Source organism: Epinephelus fuscoguttatus, linkage group LG4, assembly GCF_011397635.1.
Source record: "Epinephelus fuscoguttatus linkage group LG4, E.fuscoguttatus.final_Chr_v1".
Lineage (NCBI taxonomy): Eukaryota > Metazoa > Chordata > Actinopteri > Perciformes > Serranidae > Epinephelus > Epinephelus fuscoguttatus.
This window is the reverse complement of record NC_064755.1, coordinates 14,089,028-14,112,219: the sequence shown is the minus strand read 5'-3', so window position 1 is coordinate 14,112,219 and position 23,192 is coordinate 14,089,028. Positions and strand designations below refer to the sequence as shown.

General features: G+C 41.0%; 1 protein-coding gene across 1 annotated transcript in view; it reads right to left on the bottom strand.

Annotated features, from left to right (window-relative positions):
• Window positions 1-23,192, bottom strand: part of cdh13 (cadherin 13, H-cadherin (heart)) — a 460,534-nt gene that overhangs the window by 201,104 nt on the left and 236,238 nt on the right. The window contains exon 7 of the mRNA XM_049574962.1: window positions 11,750-11,894. Coding sequence (XP_049430919.1) covers window positions 11,750-11,894 — 145 coding nt within the window. The remainder of the gene's footprint in view (window positions 1-11,749; window positions 11,895-23,192) is intronic.

Genomic DNA, 23,192 nt, shown 5'->3' with positions numbered 1-23,192 from the left:
CATAACTTTAACTGTGACAAACACACAGTAAGTGAGACAGAGTAAAAATGTCAGCTCTTTGATAAGTTCAGTTCATCAATAAATGCTAACGTTTAAAACTCATACAAGATCACATACACATAGAAATTATTTATGGTTAAACATTTTGCTGTGGTAAAAGGCAAGTCAAGACTTTATCCACAGACTACAATATTAGCCATGAAACTACAACATTTTTCCACAGACAGATTGATAAGTATGTTTTTTTTTTTCTTTTTTCCTGGGATGAGTGTAACCCTTACAGGTGGTCTCACTCCTTTGGGTAGTGCTCACATGGCTCCACGTGCCTTTAGTGTGTGTATTATTGTGCATTCACTTCCTTTTGTGATTTGAAACAAAGCCAAGTTCAGTCAGGAACACTTTAGTCAAAAAAACCCCTTTATTTCCATTTGCCGTATTAAATTTGGCGGTATGGCTCTGTTCTGGGGCCTCTCTGCCTTTCCTCAGGCCTATGCAGGAGGCCTCTTCCACACGCCTACATGGAAAGACATAAGGCAGAGAGAGCACACCTCTCTGCCCTTCCATGTGCAAATGTGGAAAGCCTGAGGCAGAGAGAGCAAACCTCCCTGCCCTTCAATGCGCCTACATGGAAAGCCCAAGGCAGAGAGAACAGCTGCAAAGACCCCACGGGAACAGAACAGAGCAGTATCAATGGCAAACAGAGTTGACATTGATAAGTCAGATACAGCATAAAAAGGAGGAGCTGGGGTGGAGGCAGGTTGAAAGGCGGCTTGCAAAGGAAGCAGCAACAGTAGACAGGCCAGAGCAGTTTAAATAGGGCGCCCTGAATGAGATTAACCAGTAGTTGCATAGAAAGGAATCATGTGATCTATCAGCTGACTCCTCTCCATCAATCAGCTGCTCCATGAGTTAAATGGGCCGTTTGAGATCAGCTGATGTAGCTGGGGTGTGAGCTGAGCTTGACATCGTGTCCTGCCTGAGCTAACACTATGGTCAATCCATGAAATGTGCCTATATTTTTGAAACATTGCTTATTGAAGATATGCTCCATGTTCCATAAGGTGCATATAGGGTTAGAAAACAAGGTCAAGGTTGTCATGCATTGATGTCACTCACATGAGGTATTAACTTCACGTTACTTCACAAATGGACTTAGTCTAAACGTAACTAAGTAGTTTTGTCGCATAACCTTGACCTTGACTATGCATATATGATAGGAGTTGCTCATATTAATTGTAATGGAGCTTTGCAAGTTCCAGCTCATTGTTTCACTTTCTAGCCCACAACTTCACTAAGTGGGTTCATCCTCACAGTTTTCATAGTGTCAGCTTTGTTTGCAGCTGGTAGCTGCTTTTGGTGGGGGAAAAAAAAGCCCCAAAAAAACCCACTGAGCTCAGCACCAAACAGCCAACAAATTTATTAACTAGCTAGTGAACATTAGAAGATCATTTAGCATCTTAAGAGCCAGATATTTTCCTCAGGAAAAGTTCACTATAACAACTTGAAGATAGGGTTGGGTGATATGACGGTACTATGCAACACAAGGAATGTGTCCACCAATAGAGATTTGGCGATACGGTTTCTACTGCGGGAGCTATTTGGGGCAGGATATGTAGCAAATCTGCAAACTTGAAATTGTTGTTCTCAGGAACCTTGATGGTTCCATTTTGAAAGAATTTTGGTTTTATTGTTTCAAGTCTTTTGCTTTAAACTCAAATGTTGTCTCATATGAGGAGATTTGTTTTACTGTTTCTATGGAAGTTCCAATTAAAGATGATTAAGTACGGTTATTTGGAACCATTTCTAAACTGAATTTACTAACTGCTGGATGTGTAAATAGGCAATAGTTTGCTAACACCGCAGGATCAACTTGAAGATACAACTTGTCATGATGCATCAGGCTGAGTTCATCTTCCATTGTTTTTTCTTTACAAAACGTCCCATTGACATGTAATCATGACAAATTCCCTTTGATTTTTTTTTTTTTTTAAATAAGACTTCATTATTGCTAGCTGAACACAAATTGAGAAATGTTGTTATCCTACATGTTGTTACAAGAACTAAGACAGGTTTATTGATGTCATGACTGACTATAGCAACCACTGTTGACAGCAATGATGGGGAGATTTATTGACTCTCTGCTCCTCAAACAAACAATCCCTTTAAAATCTATTACTATTGACCAGGGTGTCTATGGGGATTGGACAAGTTGTTAAATATAATTTAAATGACTGGCAGAGAGAAAGACAGATCATTAAGACTGAACCGACATGCTGGCTATCTAGCGCACTTAGTGCACAGATATACAGGCATATTCAAGAAACATGGCCTTCAGAGCTGCATCCTTCATCTTATCTCTAAGCTCAATCAGATCTGGCATCCATGGCAACTAAATTACCAAGAAGCTGTCAGATCACACCACACTGAAAATAGAATCAAACTTTGGTGAATTTAATTTTGCTCACTTTTGGTTTATTCAACCAGGCTATAATCCACTCAGGAAATAGCAGCTTACAGGAAGCTCAGGGTTATAAAAGCATTTGCTGTGTATCTCGAAGATATATATAAAAAAATGAAGAACACAGCATCAAATAATTGCAAATAAAACCAAATTGAATTTTATCACATCAAGCAAGAAGGTCTCTGGCGGGTGGTATCGGATCTAACCCAGTAATGTAAAATGAGTTTTTTAAAAATGTATTGGTGCTGAGCTTGCAGAAGTCTGAGTTAAGTTGTCTACTAAACAGAGTCAGGGCTTAAAACTACTATGATGATTCAGGTGTTTTGTGATGTCTGGCCCTCACTGGGGCCAAACCAATACGAGATTCTCCTGCTGGGGATTTGGCTTTTTTTTTTTTTTTTTTTTTTAATTCGCTCCCAGTGGGCTCATTTTATATAAGCATGTAAGGCTGCATGTACAGTCTGAGTGTGCAGGGAAGCCAAAACGTAGACAAACACAGTTAAAGTGCGAACACACTCTCTACATCAGGAATCTACATGATCAAAACCATACATGTAAACATAGAATACATCACTTGTTTTTGTTGTTTTTTTTCCATCCTGAAAATTGGTTTCCATCATTTAATCTCTGTTCATGCAGGATCAGGTCATCAAAATGCACTTTTAGTTTGACGGCATTATTCTAACAAGATTCAACTGTGCAAGTTTGTCAGCCTATTATTTTGGTCTGCAGCGCCAGTACTGACATGCTGTTGGTTGCTTAATGTATAACATCGCATAAGCAATGTTTGTATTAGCAATTCATAACACAAGTTCAGCATGAAGTTGACAGCCGCTCAAAATGTCTCTATGGGAATCTGTGTGTGTGTGTGTGTGTGTGTGTGTGTGTGTGTGTGTGTGTGTGTGTGTGTGCATGTGTGATTTTTCAGTCTGCCTGTTGACTGATCCCTCTTATCTGTGAAGCTCTGTTGGTGATTAAGGTTTTTGTCTGTTGGCTTTCTGTGCTAATGATGTGAGAACAAACATAGTGAGAACCATCATAGAATCAGCAGTGTGTAGCTTTTTATTTTACCCCCTTGTTTTACTGTCTGTGTTTCTACTTCTAACCGTCTGACTGGGACCTACGTTTAACACACGGGTTTCTCCAAACAATCTGTGCGCTGCAGCATGTTTGCCCTTAAGACACTTGACAGGTAGACCTGAAAGGCTCTTTTTTTTAGTTAATCAGTGGAACACAGTTCAAGGTGAACAGCAGGAGCACACAGGGTGAAGCAACTGATTTTTGCTAATTTCGTCATCAGCGCCATGTGGTGCATCTGTGACAGTTGGAAACACTGTGGGACACACTTCAGTGGGTGTGGTAAGAACTGGTAATAACAATGGCACATCAAATCAGCTTTTCCTTTCTTCTAAAAACATAAAAGCAGTGCTGTCTGTCTTAAATGTCCAAAGCAGGTCTACAGCACTATAAGTACAGTATTAGGAATACTTCACCCACCAAAATGTGTCATTTGTTTTTCACTTCAGGGTTCAACGCTAAGGGTTTTTTTCACTTGCCCGGTCAGGCAAGTTGGTCAGAGATCTACTTGCCTGAAGTCATTTTTTACTTGCCCTAAAATTGTTTAATTTAAGCAGCTATCAATTAACAAAGACTGCAGTTATTTTTATGTTATGTAATCTTTATTCACACTGTATTTATTAATTAAAACAACATATGTCATGTATTGTAGCTTAATTCCTACACAAATATGACAGTGTCAGGGCTTAAAGTGAAAAATTTGTCAATCATTCTCCGTCTATAATTTTGCGCCCTACTTGAGCCATGCCCACTTCTATTTATTTTTCACCCCTCTCTCCAGTTCTGCTGTATTAACACCGGGTTTAATATATTTTGCTTCCACCTCTCTGCCCTGCTCTACTCTACTTCAACGCTACTCAGCTCTTTCTCTACTCTACCAGTAGACTACCACATCCACCTGTTGCACAAAATGCACACAGCAGTGTTTCCCCTAGGATGGAGTTGTAGCAGCAGAGGTGAAGCACACGCATGAAAAATAATTTTCACATGCGTGAAACTTTTTTGTATACTTGCAAAGCACAGCCTGCTGGGATGTTTCTATGTATCTACTGGCACCAGAAGGGCTCTTTAGGACTAAGTACATACAGTACATGTGTGCACAGTATGAGCAGGTGAAATGTCTGTCTAGCTTACATATGAGGTGTCTCAAGATTTAGAACATACAATTTTATTGAATATAATAAAGTAAAAAGTTATTTGACATGCTGCTGTTTTGTGCTATGACCTATTTAAGTGTTGGAAGTTGTTATTTACGCGGCAACACCTGAACGCAACACAAGCTCAGCATGAGTGCCATGCTACGCTGTTGTGTGAGCAGCGTGTTTGTCTGTGCCTAACAGCAGTCTGTTGATGGTTATTTACACACTGTCCATAACAGTAACTTTGTCAGCTGACAAACTGCACCGGGCTCGGGGTCAGATTTGGTCAGGAAAATGCGGCCCGAGCCGCTCTAGCGTGATCACCTGTGTGTGTGGCGGAACTCCGCCGTGCGCGATACAGAGAGCAGAAGAGAACTGTTAACGTGTGACCATGTAGAGACAGAAATGACATGATGACATAACACCATAAATAGTATATTGTTCGTGCAAAATAATATCAATGGGGGCTGTGGGCAGGACATTGTTACACAGCTGTGCCTGTGACTTCAGGCAGAGATACCACTGCATCAGAGCTGAAGGAGCACGTTTTAAAATACATTTATTTTATCAATGAGTTATTAACTTTTACTATTTTTAGCAACTTGCCCAATCGGGCAAGTGAGTTGTTAGTTTACATGCCCGACCTTGAGTTTTACTTGCCCTGGGCAATCGGGCAATCCTTATTGTTGAGCCCTGCACTTACTTACTGTTTGTTATGTAAGTTGAGACTTTGCTAAGTCCCGTCCCTGGACTCAGACTTGCCAATCATAACGTAGCATTGGGCTGGCTCAGACCAGGGTCAGACGAAAATACAGATGTGCTCTATTGACTCTAATGCAGTCGTTTCAGATTTCCTTTATTTTCAGGCTGGTTTTGGGGATTTGGAGCTAAATGTTGTGCCTCGAGCATGTTGTGTATTTATGATACTTGTTACTTGGAGAGGTTGGAAAAAGACATACATTTCTTCCTTGTTCCAAAATCAAAATCAAACCCTGAAAAGTGTAGGGTTAGCTAGCTAGCTACTGAAGATATAGCCTACTGAATGTATACGCATGCTGCTCTTACCTTTTAAAGATTATAACACTGAGAAAAGACCGACCCTGCTGTACAGGCACCAGTGAAGGGAAGCAGGGAAACTCTGCTGATACTCAACCAGCTCTGTGTCATCGCGTTGTGTGCAGATGAACGTTGTTTGACTTCCCACGGAGATCCCTGCCCATCCGGCGGCGGAGGTCCGGGTGCTAGCAGCGGCACGGGAGTGAAGCCAAACACCTTCCATCTGCACATACTGCGATGCCACACAGCTGGTTCAATATCAGCGAAGTTTCCCTTTATATTTCCTGTCTTCTCTTCAGCTATAGTTTGACTTTAACTTTAAAAACTATCTTTGTCTTTTGAACCTGTTTTTGCTGCTGAGTCAGTTTGACATCCTGGATATATCCTTCAAACACATTTTGTAGACCCCTCTGTCTGCTTCTCTCTGGAATCCACACTTCATTTTTCCAAAAATATGATATAATTTCTTCAGGGAGTGCTGTTAGTTACAGTGTCGGCTCCACACTCACTCCAACAGCTGGCTTAGTGAAAGGTCAATTTTGTGAAGAAAACTTTGTTTTTCTCACATGGCTCTACAGTGAACAAATAATCCAAAAAAACAGAGAAAAATTTTGATGAATCAAAGTTAAAGCAGTCTACATTAAACAGCAGCAAAACTATATCACAATATCTGCTTCCAAATTCCCACACAACCTGCCCAGTATAATCCAAGTCTCTCTTTATCCACTTGTATGCTTAGTATTCCCCAAACACATGTATTTTTGCTAAAACCTTAGCATTTAAAACAGTTCTATAAACGGTCTCATGCACTGATGAGTAGCGCGGTGTGTTTGAACACTCTTCAATGGAATACAGAGTTCAAAAACTTGCCCTTCCCGGGTGTGCTACTTGCATGTCTAAGTGTTTTAAATGGTAAGGTTTTAACAAAATGCATGTGTTTGGGAAGTACTGAGCATATGGCTGGATAAATGACAGTTCGATTATACTGCATGAGTTGTATGAGCATTTGTAAACAGGTGTTGTGATGTAGTTTTGCTGCTATTTAACGTGGACCACTTTTACTCTGATTTAATTATGAATTTAATCCATTTTTGGATTCTTTGTTCACTATGGAGACATGTGAGAAAGACAAAGACAAAATGTATTCCAATTTAAGGGAAAGTAAGAAATTGTGAGAGAAAGCAAACAAGTAGTCAAAAATTCTCACCAGATAATTTCAAACACATTCATTTTTGTTGCATGGATAGTTGAGATTGAGTGATTGTATGCCCAGTATTAAAAGTACTAAAATTGATATTTAATAGCAAGTGTAGGGTACTACGTTAAGTAAATGCTCAGGCACTTGATAGCCGTTAAGGAACAAATAATTTCATCATTGTGATCCAGGGAGATTGCCCACTATTGGCAACATCCATCCATTTTCTAACTGCTTATCCTCCTGAGGGTCGCGGGGAGGGCTGGAGCCTATCTCAGCTGACAAGAGGCAGAGTACACCCTGGACAGGTCACCAGACTATCGCAGGGCTGACACATAGAGACAGAAAACCATTCACACTCACATTCACACCTATGGACAATTTAGAGTCACCAATTAACCTATCCCCGACCTGCATGTCTTTGGACTGTGGGAGGAAGCCGGAGTACCCGGAGAAAACCTACCCTGACACGGGGAGAACCCATTGGCAATAGAAACAGAACAATGCATGAGTTGTGTGAGAGTTTGCAAGCAGATGTTTTAGTACATTTTTACTTTTATTAAACGTGGCCCCCTTTTACTCAGCGTTATCAAGATTTTTTTTCAGTGTTTGGATTCTTCATTCTCCATAGAGGCATGCAACAAAAATAAAGTTTTATTAACAAATTCACAGTTAAACATAGCGGGTAGTTGTTATAATAATGATCAGTTTAAAGGTGAAGTATTCCATTAAATAACCCAATTTTCATGTGTTTTTGCTGCAGAAAAGTGAATCCAGATATACGTGTAGGAAACCATTCAGCAATAAAAGCCAAACAGACCCTGACAGTGAACAGTGACAGTGTAACTGCCTCCTCAATTCTCACCCACGCATCAGGTCATATATAACCATTGTGAGGTGGATGACAGTCATTTACACCACAGCTCTACGTGAATTGAATAAAAAAAACAATGAATCTAAATCTTAATTTCCCCTGCTTCAAAGACTGACACACACATACACAAACAACAGCTTGTTATCAAGGTGACAGCAGGTTAGCAAAGTAGAATTTTCCTGAAATAGAAATGCTGTACATTCAAAGAGCATTTATTTATATTTCAGCCCAGAGAGGGCACAGCTGTCACCATGATAGCAATGGTGATAGCGATGACAACAGCTCAGAGAGCCTAAAAAGAAGCTGCTGTGACAAAGTGACAAAAGCATCTAAGAGAACGTTAAGAATTACAGCAGGAGCCAGAGGTGAAGAGTCTTCTCAAAGGCTCTGCCAGCCTTGCCTCAAAATGGTTCATTTTGAAACACTTGACCATGAGAGGGGGAGAAAAGGTAGTGCAGAGTCCACCACTATAGTTCATAAAGTAACATCTGTCTCTATATATCGACCATCAGAATAAGGTAACTGCCAAAAAACTCAACAATTGATAATATAAATGGTATTTTGCTTTCCAGTTTCTTGAAATGTCATATAAATTCAGACACAGAGATGAAGAGGAAAAGCGGGGAGAGGAGAAAAGAGGGGGAGGAAGTACCAAATTTAAGGTGTGAAAAATCACAAGAAACAAGAATGTGGTGGAGAGACATTTCCAAACCAAAATTATATATTTTTTAAGGTGGATTTACTCAATGAGTTCTGTCTGTTTTGCCACAAATAAGAGCAGTTATAGATCCTGTACTGAAAACTGGTATCTAGCTGTGCACTTCAATACCCAGACTATTTAGTATGCCAAAAAAAAGAGATTTAGTATGTCCCTATACATAGTATGCCAAATGCCATACGCCAAAAAATACCAGGATGTCCTTCTGCATCCAGTCACACATTGTAGTATGCAAGCCAGCATGCTTCTCTGGCTATTTGGACCCACAATCCTCTGCACAGCAGAAGACGTGTCACATTGACTGAGCTGCAAACAGATGACAACTCACTGACAATACCTGTCATTGAAGACAATTGTATGGCTTGACATTAATACAAAAAAAAGCCTCAATGACAGATTACAGCACATTCAAGTGAATGGTGACCAGTCAAATATATAGTAATAATAGGAAAAGGAATTGAACAGAATAATCATAAAGGTAACCAGTAACAACAAAAAGACATATCTACAACAATGACAGAGATATGCTTGTCATTTTTTTTTCTGTCATGAATATAATACGTGAGAATCAACAACGTATGTAGTTATAACTTAAAAGGTAAAGGAGCTGTATGTGATATTCACAGTATTAATATGGCAGCAACAACTAACTGCTATGTATAGATATAGTGGAGTAATGGCATCATGACCAGAGAATGAAGTCATGCTCCCTCTGTGTGGGTTGTAATCTGAATTTCTCCATGTATTTTTTTTGTGGTAAGCAGGTCTGACTGCTTGTGCATGTTAGTGCATATGTGTATCCAACTGGCTAGCTCATTGCCTATGCTTTGCGCTGTGTTCATTGGGCGGTTACCCCTGATACTGGGACACTATGGGCTCTGTCTGCACTGTTGCTGTTGTTTTGCATCATATGGAGTTAACACTGTTGGCTGCTGGTCAACTTCCATACTGAGAACTGTGTCCACACAACTCATACGCTCTGAATTTTACATAGAGTCCCTTTAAAAATACATACATTGCACAGTAACAACAGCAGAGCGTTCCATGTTGACCTCTGCCTCTGGTGAGCTCAATGAAAGGCGTTTTGTTACATCTCCAAGGTAATGGTGATAACATTGATGTCTGCTGCCTTCAAAATCAAATACTTTTCTTTTTATTTCAAATTTACACTATAGACCGCAACAAATGTATGTGTTAGAGGGTTAAAGTTCAAGGCAAAATGTTGTGACGAAGTAGTATGCCCCAATTGTATGCACCTCCATGCAACAGTAGGTATTTTGTAAGGGCAAGTGTAGCACATACTGAAAGTAAATAGAAAAAGTATGTGACTTTGAATGCAGCATTGTATACTACTTCAGTGGAGCTCTTTTGGCTCTATTGAAATTTTGTCAGACACTTTGTAGCCATGGCAACAATATGTATAGATTTAGAAATAACATTAGTGGTTAAAATTAATCATCCAGTAAAGCAGCAACACCTCCAGGATTACATAGCGGTAATAGTAGTGACATCACACACTTGCTGAGGGATGCCTTGCTGAATGCTAAAATGGCAACCTGAAATCACACCACTGATTCAAGAACCCTGTCTGCCTGACTGTATAATACCTTCAGGTTCAAGTTCATCTTCACAGACACAAGAAGATACATGTCTGCAGAATACGCTCAAACGCAGCTCAACAAATGGTAAACTTCAAATTTTTGGAATTCATTCCACCAAATGTCAGTGTCACACTATTTCAAGGCACTATCACAGAAATGAGAGGAAGGGTAAAAAGAGGGTGTAATAAGTGTGATATGAGGATATTTAAGGCAACTGTGAGCATGGCGTCCTTAAGTTATTCTGATGACATAAGATTGTGTGTGAAAAATGAGACAACACAAGCACAAGCACGATAAACAAACAAAAAAGGGTTGCTTTCAGCCCCCTCATGGCAGCACTCGTACAAAAGGATATATGGGGGAGTGGAGGGCAGGTGGTGCCACAGTCTATCACACTGCCACAGGTAGGTTTGGATAGCTTTTTTCCCTCAATAAATAAAATCATCATATAAAAACTGCATTTTGTATTATTCAGGTTATCTTTGTCTAATATTAAAATTTGTTTGATGATCTGAAGTGTGACAAATATGCAAGAATAAAATAAATCAGTAAGGGGGCAAACACTTTTTCACAGCACTGTATAATGATTCGTTAGGGTGCTTTTTACACCTGCCCTGTTTGGATCAGTTCAAACTAACTAACTAAGTTCGTTTGCACCCTAAGTGTGGGTTGTTTGGGCAGGTGTAAACACAGCAATCACACTCGGGTGTGCACCAAAACAACCGGACCAAGACCTTCTTGAAGAGGTGGTCTTGGTCCGGTTACAAAAGAATGCTGGTGCGGTTTGTTTGTGGTGAGAACGTGTTCCGACCTCAATCCGAACCAATTGCACTCACATCACGCATTGTTTCGGTTAAACAAGCATGAGCATGTTACAATCTTGGTAGATCATTAATGTGCGCCTCCTCCTGCACTGCCTTAATATGCACATTTGGTGCATCCAATGCTTTGAAACATTGTTTTCTAGTATGAGCTGCGCCTCGTTTTCAAACTGTATGGTTTGCCTAAAATGAACAATGACAGCAATATAGTCCACGATGACCAGCGCTAAAATCAGCCCGCATACAGTTGTCCCTCCATTGTGACATTAGGAAGTGTCGCACGTATCTCGCAAGTGTACTCTTCTTCAACGTTTTGTTTACTGCCTGGATTATTTCCCCATGCAAATTCTGACCAATCAAGAGCAGCTTTCTTGCACAAGGCATTTGATCTGGTCCACTTGTAAATGCTGCCTTGAAAACACAAACCAACCCTAGGCAATTATGCAACTTTGTAACAAAATTAGTCCCTGATTCGGACCAAAGCAAGTGAATTCAAGGTCTGAAAGCATCCTAAGGTGCTGAGGTGAACTGCATGGAGTTCGGCACTCTAATGAAAGATATTTGTCTTGCACTGATTTAAAAATGAAAGCATGTACAGTGTGTTTTTTGACTCAATCACCACAGCAACACATAAAAGCTACCTGACTCAGGACACAAATGTAGATATCATCGACACAACCACACCTCAGCCTAAGATCACAGACATCTCAAGTGCAGCAATCATAGTGTGTGTGATATTGCTGTCCAACTAAATCCAATAAAAGCCCAGTTCTCTCCAGAGTCCTTCAATATAACAATGACACCTACCTGTAGGGGATCCCTCGAGCACCTCTCCTGTGTAGCGTGTCTCTTTGAAGATGGGCCGGTTGTCATTTTGGTCGATGACGGTGATCACTAGTATGGCCGGTCCCTCAACAAGGTTTCCAGCAAAGTCTGTGGTTGAAACTTCCAGCTGTGAGGGGGTGAAAAGATAAAGGAGTTTATTTCCTGTGGTTAAGATAGTGTTCTTGGTGTAACTCATATTTATAGTAATCTTTGTAAAATTATAGCTGACTGGTTCAAAATGTGTGCTGTTCTGCATCCAGCTACAAAGAAATCTCACCAGTCTACTAATGAAAAGACAGCCACAAGTAAAAACAAATTGAATCTACCCTTCAGACAGTACTGCAGTTCACAGTATCTCCTTCCACAAATGACAATCATGCTTAATAGCTGCAGGGCTTGACGCTAACTTTTTTCCCAAGGAGCACATGTGCTCCTAAGTTGAAAAAGTAAGGAGCACACAAAGAACTTTAGAGGCACAATGTAAATTGATCTAATAATGTGTTTTCCGTAATAAACGTGATGCAAATAGACATTTACAAGCAACATTATTTAATGAATTTGTATACAAAATGTACAGAAAGGTAAAATCATCAAGTTTTGAAAAAGTAGGCCTATTGCAATTTAATTTTGTCTATAATGTTATTATCTTATATACAGTATATTATCTTTGCAATACGATTATCTTATATAATGTTATTACTATCCTAAAACATTCTCCAGGTCCTCTGAAACTCTGCAGGACTTAAGTCTCTTTCACACAGAGCTTTCGTGGCGCCCACGGAGGGGTAGGGCGCAGAGGATAGGATAGGATTTGGGGGAGTACAGACTCCCATGGTGACCGCTTCCGGGTCTACTTCAGGCTCTTCCCTGCTATTGGACCCGCGGCGCCAAGGTGTCATCACAGCACGTAGACACCGCGACATGCGCCCTCTCGCGCGCTGCTCAGCTCGGTGACAGAGTGGTGCGCACTTGCGCCAAGGTAACACATACACAATGAATGGATTCGTTGGTGGAGGTCTGCGCTTTGCGCGTTCTGTGTGAAAAGGACTTTATTTCCACCCTGCCCAGCAGCGTACCGTGGCGAATGGTCCCTAAAGGTCTCTACACATAAATCCGCTTTGCGCTGGCTGTCCCATTGTTTGTCTATGGAGAGGGCAACAACACCTGACAAAGCAGCACCGCTACCCTTGGCGTCGTGCACCGCTCTGATTTTCCGCCCGAGCGCTGTGCTCAGAGTTGAAATTATCTGAACTATGGGGAGAACGGAGCGGGCTTCCCCAGAGATCCGCCGCTTAACCCAGTCCATCTCCTCCACACTTTGACTTATTTCCACGCTGCCGACAGTGGGACTTAAGCCCTTTTCACACAGAACGCGCAAAGCGCAGACCTCTGCCGACGAACCCATTCATTGTGTATGTGCTACCGCGGCGCAAGTGTGCATTGTGCCGACAGTGGCTTGGAAAACCGCCCATAACCGTGTCACACAGGGAAGAGGAAAGAGGGAAGGCGGCTGGAGTTCCTCCAACATTTGCGGTTAGATTATCATATTTTTTTATTGACAAAAATATAGGCTGCTTCGGCTGATTTTTTTATGCGCACCTAAATATTTTTTACAGTTCGCACACATCTATTTTTAGTTAGAGTGAAACGCTCGCACTGTCTAGCCCTGAGCTGAATTCTCAACGTTTGTCTTCAGACAGATAAACAGTTGCAATCTCTTTTGCCAGTAGTGGGCAATTTTCCCTGGATCTCAATAATTAAATTATGTGTTCCTTAGCAGCTATCAAGTGCCTGAGCATTTAGCTAATATAGTATCTTAACACTTGGCGTTAAATACCATTTTTAGTAGTTTTATACTGACCATGCAATCACTCAACCTCAAACATACAAGTAGCAAAAAGGAATGTGCTTGTAATTATTTGGGGAGAATTTTTCACATTTGGTTTTTTACTTCACCTAAACTCGATTAAATTGTGCCCTTGCATACATATGACTCTCCAGATTCCTTTACAGGCACTACAAGATATAAAACCATTGCCCATTAAAGGAATACTTCATCCGCAAAATGATAATTTGTGTATCAACTACTTACCGAGTGTTGCATTTAATTCATGGAGAAATCTTTGTTTCACTCACTTGAAACACATGATCTCATGGTGAAAGAAGAATCCAAAAACTGAGAAGTCTTGATGAAGTCATAGGGGGCCGCATTTAACAACAACAAAACTATATCAAAACATGCGTTTACAAGCTCTCACACAACTTGTGCAGTATAATCCAACTCTCATATATCCAGTCAAATGCTAAGTACTTCCCAAACACACAAATTTTCACTAAAACTTTTCAAAGCACTTCTACGTATGCGTTTGAACTCCGCTCAATGAGCAGAGTTTAAACACACACACTTGCCCAGGCACCACTCGTATCTGGAAGTGTTTTAAATACTCAGGTTTTAGTGCAAATGCATGTGTTGGGAAAAACTGAGAATGTGACTGGATAAATGAGACTTGGATCACACTGCATGAGTTCTGTGAGAGTTTGAAAACACATGTTTAGATATAGTTTTGCTGTTGTGAAACACTGCTGCCTGTTAATCTCATTCATCAAGAATTTTCTCATTTTTGTTTGGATCTTCGTTCACCGTAGAAGCATGAAAGAAAAACAAAGTCTTCTTCACAAATTAACATAATGTGGTGGGTAACTGACAAACAAATGATCATTTTGTTGGTAAAGTATTCCTTTAAGATTACTCATCTCTTCCTCTCCTCCTCTTTACCTCTTTCACCTCGTCTGCTCCTCCACCAAGGGATCATCCATCGGCCCACATCACATATTTATGCATTCAGCTTCTCCCTACTCTGCAGTTTTACTAGTGATCCCCAACGGTTCACCTAGGGGATGATGCCAGCTCAACAGTACAGTTAAAATATGCTCAATATCAATTTGGCAAATGAGCAGCTTTTAATGAAGAGTGGGACAACCCTGTCCTTTTTAATCAGTCCATTTAAATACTAAACAGATACTACTAAAGCCCAGCCTACTAAATAGATACTTGAGATCACCATGTAGTTGAAGTATATAGGGTTAAAAGATGCTCTCTGTATCACCTGACTCTAACCAGATGCATTGTTGTTCAGCTGTTATTTATAATAATGGTAACTCCTGTTTTGTGCTGGAGACAAAGAAAGGGTTTCAGGTTCAACACACACATCTCTTCTACACTCCTTTTTCTTGCTGACAAGCTCCTCTTGCTTGCGGCTAGTAGCTGGTCAGATGTCAAAACACAGTGTTCATGATGCATAACAATGAAAACTTGACTTCATGCGGAGAACAGCACTTTCCTGACTAATACTGGGACCCTTCGAGACATATTTGCTACCTGTATTCATAAATATGGGTATAAATTCCAAATTGACTTAACACACTATTTCACTTACAAGACTGGAATTATCGCCTTGCAATTGTATGCCTCAGCCAACTATCAAGTTGCAGTTACAGTTTACATCCATGTCTGTCCAGACTCATATGTATCAATAACAGTTGACAATACCTCAAACAAGGATGATGCTGCAAAGAAGCTACTAATTCTGAAACGTGGATGCTTCACACATTTTCAACCCGGCAGCACAGAAGATCTACACAATTAGCACAGTTTCAAGGTGGACAAATAAGATTACTGTCACAAATTTAGTATCTGACCTAGGCTTGTCACAATACCAGAATTTCAGTAGTCGATACCAATACCAGTGAATTTCCATGATTCTCGATACTCATTCAATACCACGAATGCCCCCCCTTGACGGCGCCACTGGGCCGGGACGGGCTCGGGCAGAACATGCAAGGGCTCAGGTGGGGTTGGGCTGGATTTTTTGGGCCCGATCTAAGCTCTAGCACTTGTAGAAGCCATTGTTTCTAGCAAAGATGATGGAGAACAGGTGTTCCTCTTCGGCACTCGTCCTCGGCACAGACTGACGCACATATACGTCAGCTCCGACAGGAATCGACACGGCCCGCTGAGGGCAAAGTTGTATCCGGTACTTACGGTACCAAAAAAAAAAAAAAAAAAAAAAACAGGTACTGACATATTTTTTGCGTGTTGGCATCGACTTGGTACCGAAGTATCTGTTCTCATGAAAACCCTAATCTGACCAAGGGTCTCCCCCTCTGTTACTGATATATATGGCATTAAATAATGGCCACGGAGGTGTTTTTGCAGAACATTATGATGTTCTAGTGAAGTTGACCTTTGACATTTATTATTACTTCATCATTTTGTCCTGTTGTCAGAATTAGGATATGAATGCTTGGGATAAGGCCAAAAACATGTTGTGTGAGGTCACAGTGACTTTTGACCACCAAAATCTAACCAGTTCATCACTGAGTCCAAGTGAACGATCGTGCCAATTTTGAGGGATTGAGATATCATTTTCATGAGAATGACAAGGACGCAAGGTCATAGTGACCTTAACCTTTGACCACCAAAATCTAACCAGTTCATCCTTGAGTCCAAGTGAACGTTTGTGCCAAATGTGAGTGACTGAGATATAGTTTTCATGAAAATGGCAAGGATGCAAGGTCATAGTGACCTTAATCTTTGACCACCAAAATCTAATCAGGTCATTGCTGAGTCCAGGTGAATGTTCCATTGAGGCGTTCTTGAGATATGGGACAGACAGATGGACAAATGGACAGACTGACAAACAACCTGAAAAGATAATGCCTACAGCCACTGCTACTGCTAGCACAGAGGTATAAAAACAGGAAAGCTTTTCCATTAAGGTGCTACATGTGGCCTTATTAAAAGTACCACTGCCAAATTAATTAGAATGGCTTAGAGTGATTACAGTAAAAAATGAAACCATAGTGGTGGGCTTTATCTTGTTTATTAAGCAAGCTTTTCTCAGCGGTGATCTCTTTTGTTTACTGCAATTATACAAATGAATGTCTACGTATTGATTTTGAGGCGCTATATCTAGCACATTTGGGTGCAATGAATTAATGGAGGCTACAGGCTGAGAAAATGAATATACTAACAATATGCATATGAAACTGCACTTCAGAATGCTGACTGACTGGATGCATAATAGCTTGTATGTCGCCAGTGCTTATTGTCACAAGACTGTCACCACTTTTGATATAACCTAAGCATGTATGCTACTAGAAATCCTGTCTGCAGATGAGACCATGCACCCTATGAAGTCAGCGATCTGTATCCTATAAAGACACCATCTGTAATGACATTACCCCCATTCCTATCCTAATCTGTGGCTAAAGAGATCACTTCACTTCCTTTATTAGCGCTGGAGCAGGGCTGGAGAGATTCATCAGGGGAAGAGAGGGGGAGCAAGAGAGGTCCCTCCTTTATCTGTAGCATCACATTACCAGCCTTTCCTCTTCCTATCAGTAATGCATGACATCACGCAACCTCTCTATCACACAGGTCATCCCACTCCTCTCCCTCTATCTTGCTCCTCTGTCTTCCTCCTCCTTTGTCCTCCTCTCTGTCCGTCACCATGGAGCCTGGAGCATATAGCGTAATGGCAGTAATGGCACACATGCAGCTGAACTAAGTGTTTTAGGTGTTAGGAGCCTAATGGTTTCATATATCATCTCATCCTCCTCTTTCTCTCTCTCTGCCTTGAGAATATACCATGGGAGGCTATTCATGAGAGGGACCATTTCCCCCTCGGTCTCCATTCTGCAGAACTGCTGACTCTCAACTAATGGTGTTCTCAACCCAACGTGTATTTCCAACCTATCCAGTGATCAGCTCTCACACAGGCTCACACATGCTTAGAGGTACACTATGTGGATGAAACAAGCATACAGGGATCTGCATGGCAAAAGAATTACTGTCCTGTGCCAACAAGCATATGTACGCATGACTTCACTCACCCACACAAATGCAAACACACACGCATTAATACATACACGCACTCTAGCTTTTTCTTCTCAGCACGTCTGAGCTGTAATGAGAACATTAGCTGTGAGGTGCCTCGCATCGCATCATTTGAATGGGGATCACACCAACAACACAGCAATAACCTGTTTGGCAGACGGAGGGAATACATAATCAAACACATATCGTCTCATGGCAAAGACAATGGTGTGATCTTTCAAACAAAGCCAGCCATGAACAGCTCTGGATTTGCATGACTTTCTTTGAGGTATACATGATATGCAAATACAGAAGCTGCTTCCTGAAACCACACTGCATATATAGCACATGTTCATGTGACAGTGTAATAACTTACATAGATATTGGTATGCAGAGTAAACTGTAGTGGAGTGCTGATGGAAGCTATGTGAAGGTAAAAGCAATTTGCAACCAGAAAAAAAAAATGCAGTGATTAGACAGCTTGAGAAAGTTTTCAGGAACAAAAAAATAATATAAAAATAACATTAAAGTGAGAAAAGGCTCTTTGTTAAGTTTAATGGAGTTGCAAAACAGAAGAGATGTTGGCTCTGGTATTTTTTTCTCTGCTGTAAATTCGTATTTCATATATTTCAACACAGAAAAACAGGACTCTTTTCAATATTGTAGATCAAACATAATCACCAAGTTATTTGTTCTGAGAAATCATATTTGTTTTTTGTTTTTCTACCATCGGTTTGGTATGTTGGATGGCTCTAAACACTCATTAAATACCCACAAGCCTTGGCAGCCACTGTTATGGACAAAAAACAGTTGCAATTTCAAAATGCTTTATCATTGCACTTGGGAGCAGAACTCATGCAGAATCTGAAAGCAAATGACCATAGATTATATAAAAGAAGTGGATGTAGCCAAAAGCGAAGCCAATGCGCAAGTGCCTTAAACCTGCAGTCTTTCTAATGGCCAACAGGAAGAGACTGCACTGGTTGCAAAAAGAATGATCCCCATTCCAATGCTCGTCTTGAACTTCAGCAGGTCGTCTTGGCCATGTCTACATGCCTAAATGCATTGAGTTGCTGCCACGTGATTGGCTGATTAGCTATTCCTGTTAACGGGCAGTTGAATAGATTAACTACTAAAGCTGGTGAGTGTTTAGTGTATGGAAGTGACAGAAGGTGCAGATTGTAACACTGATTCTCTAATTATCTTATTTAAACTGCTACCCATCATTTTGCTCCATGTAACAGCATTGTGTGCTTTCTGGTTGGGTGTTTCTTTCATACATGCACCTTGGGGAGTCCTAATTACCTTCTCTACCCAGGCTTCTGTACCTTTGACTCTTAACCAAAGAACCAGACACTGTCTAACACAGTTACCTATCTTTTGCACTGATGATTCAGCCAGGAGAGTTTTGCGCCCAGCCAAGTGATGAAGGCGTTTCGACTGTCTTTGTAGGAAATGAGTGTGACATTTACCGACAGAACCAAAGGTGCCCAAAATAGCTCCACCCACTTCACAACACTGTTGGCACTAGTGTTAAAGTTTGATTGACATCTGTCTGTGTCTATAAATATGTCCTGTTACAAACAAATAAGAAAGTGTAAACATTATTTGATTAGGAACTGCAAAAATTGTATACTATAAATATAGAGAGCATACTGTATGTGATGTGGGACTGAGACAAAACTCTCTCTTATTCTTTTTCTGCTTCCTTCATGCATTACTTGTCACTGACTAACCATATGTTTAAAAAAAAAATGATTCTACTTACAGTAGCTCAGTGTTTTGATGTAACTGAGCCAAAAACACAGAGAAGCAAAACTGAAATTTTGCCTGAAGTATATGCAAATGGTGATAAATGGCTATAATCATTTTTATACCTTGTCTCAAAACCATAATCTTTTACAAAGAACATTTTCCTCACCCTGCAGGCTTCATGTGAAATAGTGAGTCTGATTAAACAGCTGTCCTTGCAACAATGGGAATATTCATCAAACAGAATTTGGTAAAAGCTGCGCGCCATTTCTCACTCTACACTCATCCTTGCACTGCTTCTACTATACATGCCACTTCTCCTCCAATAGCTCTTTTTGCACTTGTATAAGAAGAATGCTGAGTGGTCCTTGTTGGCTGGGTTCTTGTGCAAATCCCCACCTATGCACCCACCCTCTCCTCTTGGAGATGTTTCCATAATGGAAAACTGCACAGAATATGTGCATATGATTCTGTTTGTGCATGACAAATATAAAATTGGAGAAAGAAAACACTTTTTTTCAGTATATATCTATATATACATATATATATATATATATATATATGGACACTGTCTATTAGCAGGTGGGAGTATGTGGAATATGGTCTTCTGAGACCCAATTAGCTTCCAGCATATAAGTTACACTGCACATATACAACACCATAATCAGTCACATTTACCTCTGCGGAACTGACAGCTTCTAAGAATCTATAGAATATACACTTCTTACATGATTGGATGTACACTATGCTATAAATTCAATTAATTCAAACTTACTGACGCTTGCTGCATCAATATTCAAAGAAAATGACCCATCACATTACTAAAAGCACCCAAACGTGATGACACGGTGTGTGCGCGTGCGTGTGTAGATTGGCTTGGGAAGTTTTAAGTCAGACCCGAAGCACTGAATTCCTCACACGGCTCATCGCTTGTCTGTTAGCAAAATGAGGAGACTATTTTGTCTCTATCACGGATCAGATCGAAATATTTTCTCAAGTTGAAAATTAGCAGAAGTGTGTGCACGAAGGGGCGGTGATTTCATTTGGAGGGAAATTACTTATCAAAGGCAGGGAGAATTGGAGAAGATGGGGCCTTGCTCGTGTCAGATCGGCGGCAGTCAGTCGCAGCGGAGATGATGAAACCTGCACCCATTACCTCTGTGTTTATTGGCTGACCTGGCCCCACCTTCAGAGTGTAAATCTGTGACTGCAAGCCATCTTGTCTGTTAACATTACAGGTCTCGGTGAACACTTTCCTCTCACTTTCCTTTTTGCCCTGAGAATGTGTCAGAGAAGGTCAAGCGGGGCTATTTTCTCTACGAGCTGAGATCATTATCACACTAAGACCTTGACACAGGTCGCAGTTTCTTTCTAAATAAAGGCTGCTCTTGTCCGTTATTCAAGTGTTGCTCACATATTTATTTATCACAGATTCACCATGGTTAATTTATTCCAAAAGGATGCTACATTGTGATTATCTTCTATCGGTGTTGCTACAAAAGGGTTTACTCACCCATGTAAGGCTTCTAATTGACAAGAACAATTTACTTGTATAGTACCAGACCTCACACATATTGTGTCTTCTTTCAAAAAAACTGACACAACCTCGGTATAAGAGGACTGTGATCCTTTTCAGCATGAAAAGGATTCAAAGCTATCTTCATTCAACACATGGACAAGAGGAATCAGTGATACATAAAAGCACTCTTCTAAATTTGCCAGAGACACACATGCATGCGGATACACGCAAACATAGTTAAGGATGTGAACTGTAACTGAGATGTTCAAGGGGGAATAAGAGGAACTACATTCTGAAATTGTTTGGCTTATTTCAACATAAATTTATAAGAGAACCAAACATTATGTCCGTGTCTTCCCCTCTCCTCTGTCTCCAAGGATACCCTCGATCTTTGAGTCTGAAAGGCCTTTGTGCCCAGATGAGAAGCTAGGTTGATTACAGGGGAGGGATATCGGCAGAGGTGTGAGCCGAAGCCCCAGTCAATTGGGCGCTTGGCTTATTGTGGCAGAAGTAGAGGGAAAGGTATGAGCCGGGGAGGCTTTATCACAGCCTTAAACACAGACAAGAATAGGAAGAGTGAAAAGGGAAGTGGTGAAAAGGGGCAGAGTCATGCATATGGAAGCATCTCCGTTGCCTTCCACTGCCATCACCTCATTTCACATTCACTCAGCATTCAGCTCCTCCTGAGCCATTCAAGTAGTCCTCCCTTTGCTGGGGTGGTGAATTCAAAGGGGCTCTGCCTGCCTGCCGTTTTCTTAAGATCCCAGTGAAACTGCTCTGCAGTAGCTCCAAGGTGAATAGTTCCCAGAACCTCCCAAACACTCCTGTGGCTCAGCCTTTATCAGCAGGCTGCGCTCCACCCCGCAGAACCCTGGTCCTGCCCTAACACAGTTCAGACTGTCCCCAGGAGGGAGAGCTTTCTCTCCCTCAAACTCTCCTCAATGCTCTCCCTTGGACACAGCAAAGGGGGGGGCATAATCTGATCACTGTGAAACTTGCTGAACTGCTTTACTGTGCAGCTCCAGCAGAGTGAGTTTGATTGGTCAGCTCAGTTTGGAATATCTCGAAACAGAAGAACCCGAGGGTGGGTCAGAGGCATCAAAGACGTGTGTCTTCACAGTAAATCTTGACAGCCTAATGATGGTGGGGGAGCCGGCAGTGCTGCTGACTGTGAGAACTCAAACAGTCATCATGAAATACAGTATATGCTTTTCGCAAATGGCATTGTGTTGCAAGGAAGTTTCTTTGTACAATATATTTTGTTAAAGTCACAAAGACAAACATCACAGAGAGACTATTACTATTAATTTTATCATGTTGCACCCACAGTCTGTAAACTTGTTAAGGAAATACACCTTCTATAGTTATAGCTGAGTGTGATAACAACAGAGAGATGTTTTTTCCTCACTTTCCCTGAAGAATTTCACTTTTTCCTCTATTCCTCTCAAAGCGTAGACCTCAAGGCATCAGCTTCCTTTAGAAACACCCACTGGGATATGAGAATGTTAATCCACTGGTCCTGTACACATCTGCTGCATCTACCTTCAAAAACTTCAATCAGTCTATACCTGTGAAATTAAGCCATGAAAGCAGGCTGTCAAGAAGGAAGCACAGCTGTCAAGAGTGTTTCATGCTCTCACTACAGCTCTCCAAGAGACATGGGAAGACCAACTGGGACTGGGTGAGAGTTTTCTGCTGAAGAGCATATTTTTCTACAAAGTGAAACCACAACTTTGTGGCATCAAAGCTAAAGCAGTTAAAACAAAAAAATCCCCACACTGCCAGATTACAAGATTAGGGTTTGGGCCGAAACATTTTTACCCATGCTAGCTGCATCTCTCTAGGGATGGCAATGCAGTTCTATTAGTTAGTTTCTCCACCACATGAGTCTAGACTGACAAATCTCACAAATCTCAGTCAACTATGTTCCACCTTCCTTCATCTTACCAGTGCCCAGATTTCCAAATCTCCCCGCTCATCTACCTGGTAAGCAACAGCTCTGAGGCTGTTGCTTGAACTCAAGATCGTACATCCACATTTTTGTATGCCTGCCACTATGGATGCAAAGAGTATAGAGACACCGCCTCTTGCTCGCTTTTTCAAACTAAGACCAAAGTCCGTTCAACCTGTAAAACTAGCTTATGGTTTAATTCTCTACTCTGATGAAGGTCTGATAAACTGAGAGCTCACAATAAAGTGAAACACTGCATAGATGTGTTTGGACTCACTGATGTTTCCAGTACCTTGCCGAGATTAAGCTGGGTGGGGCAATGGTT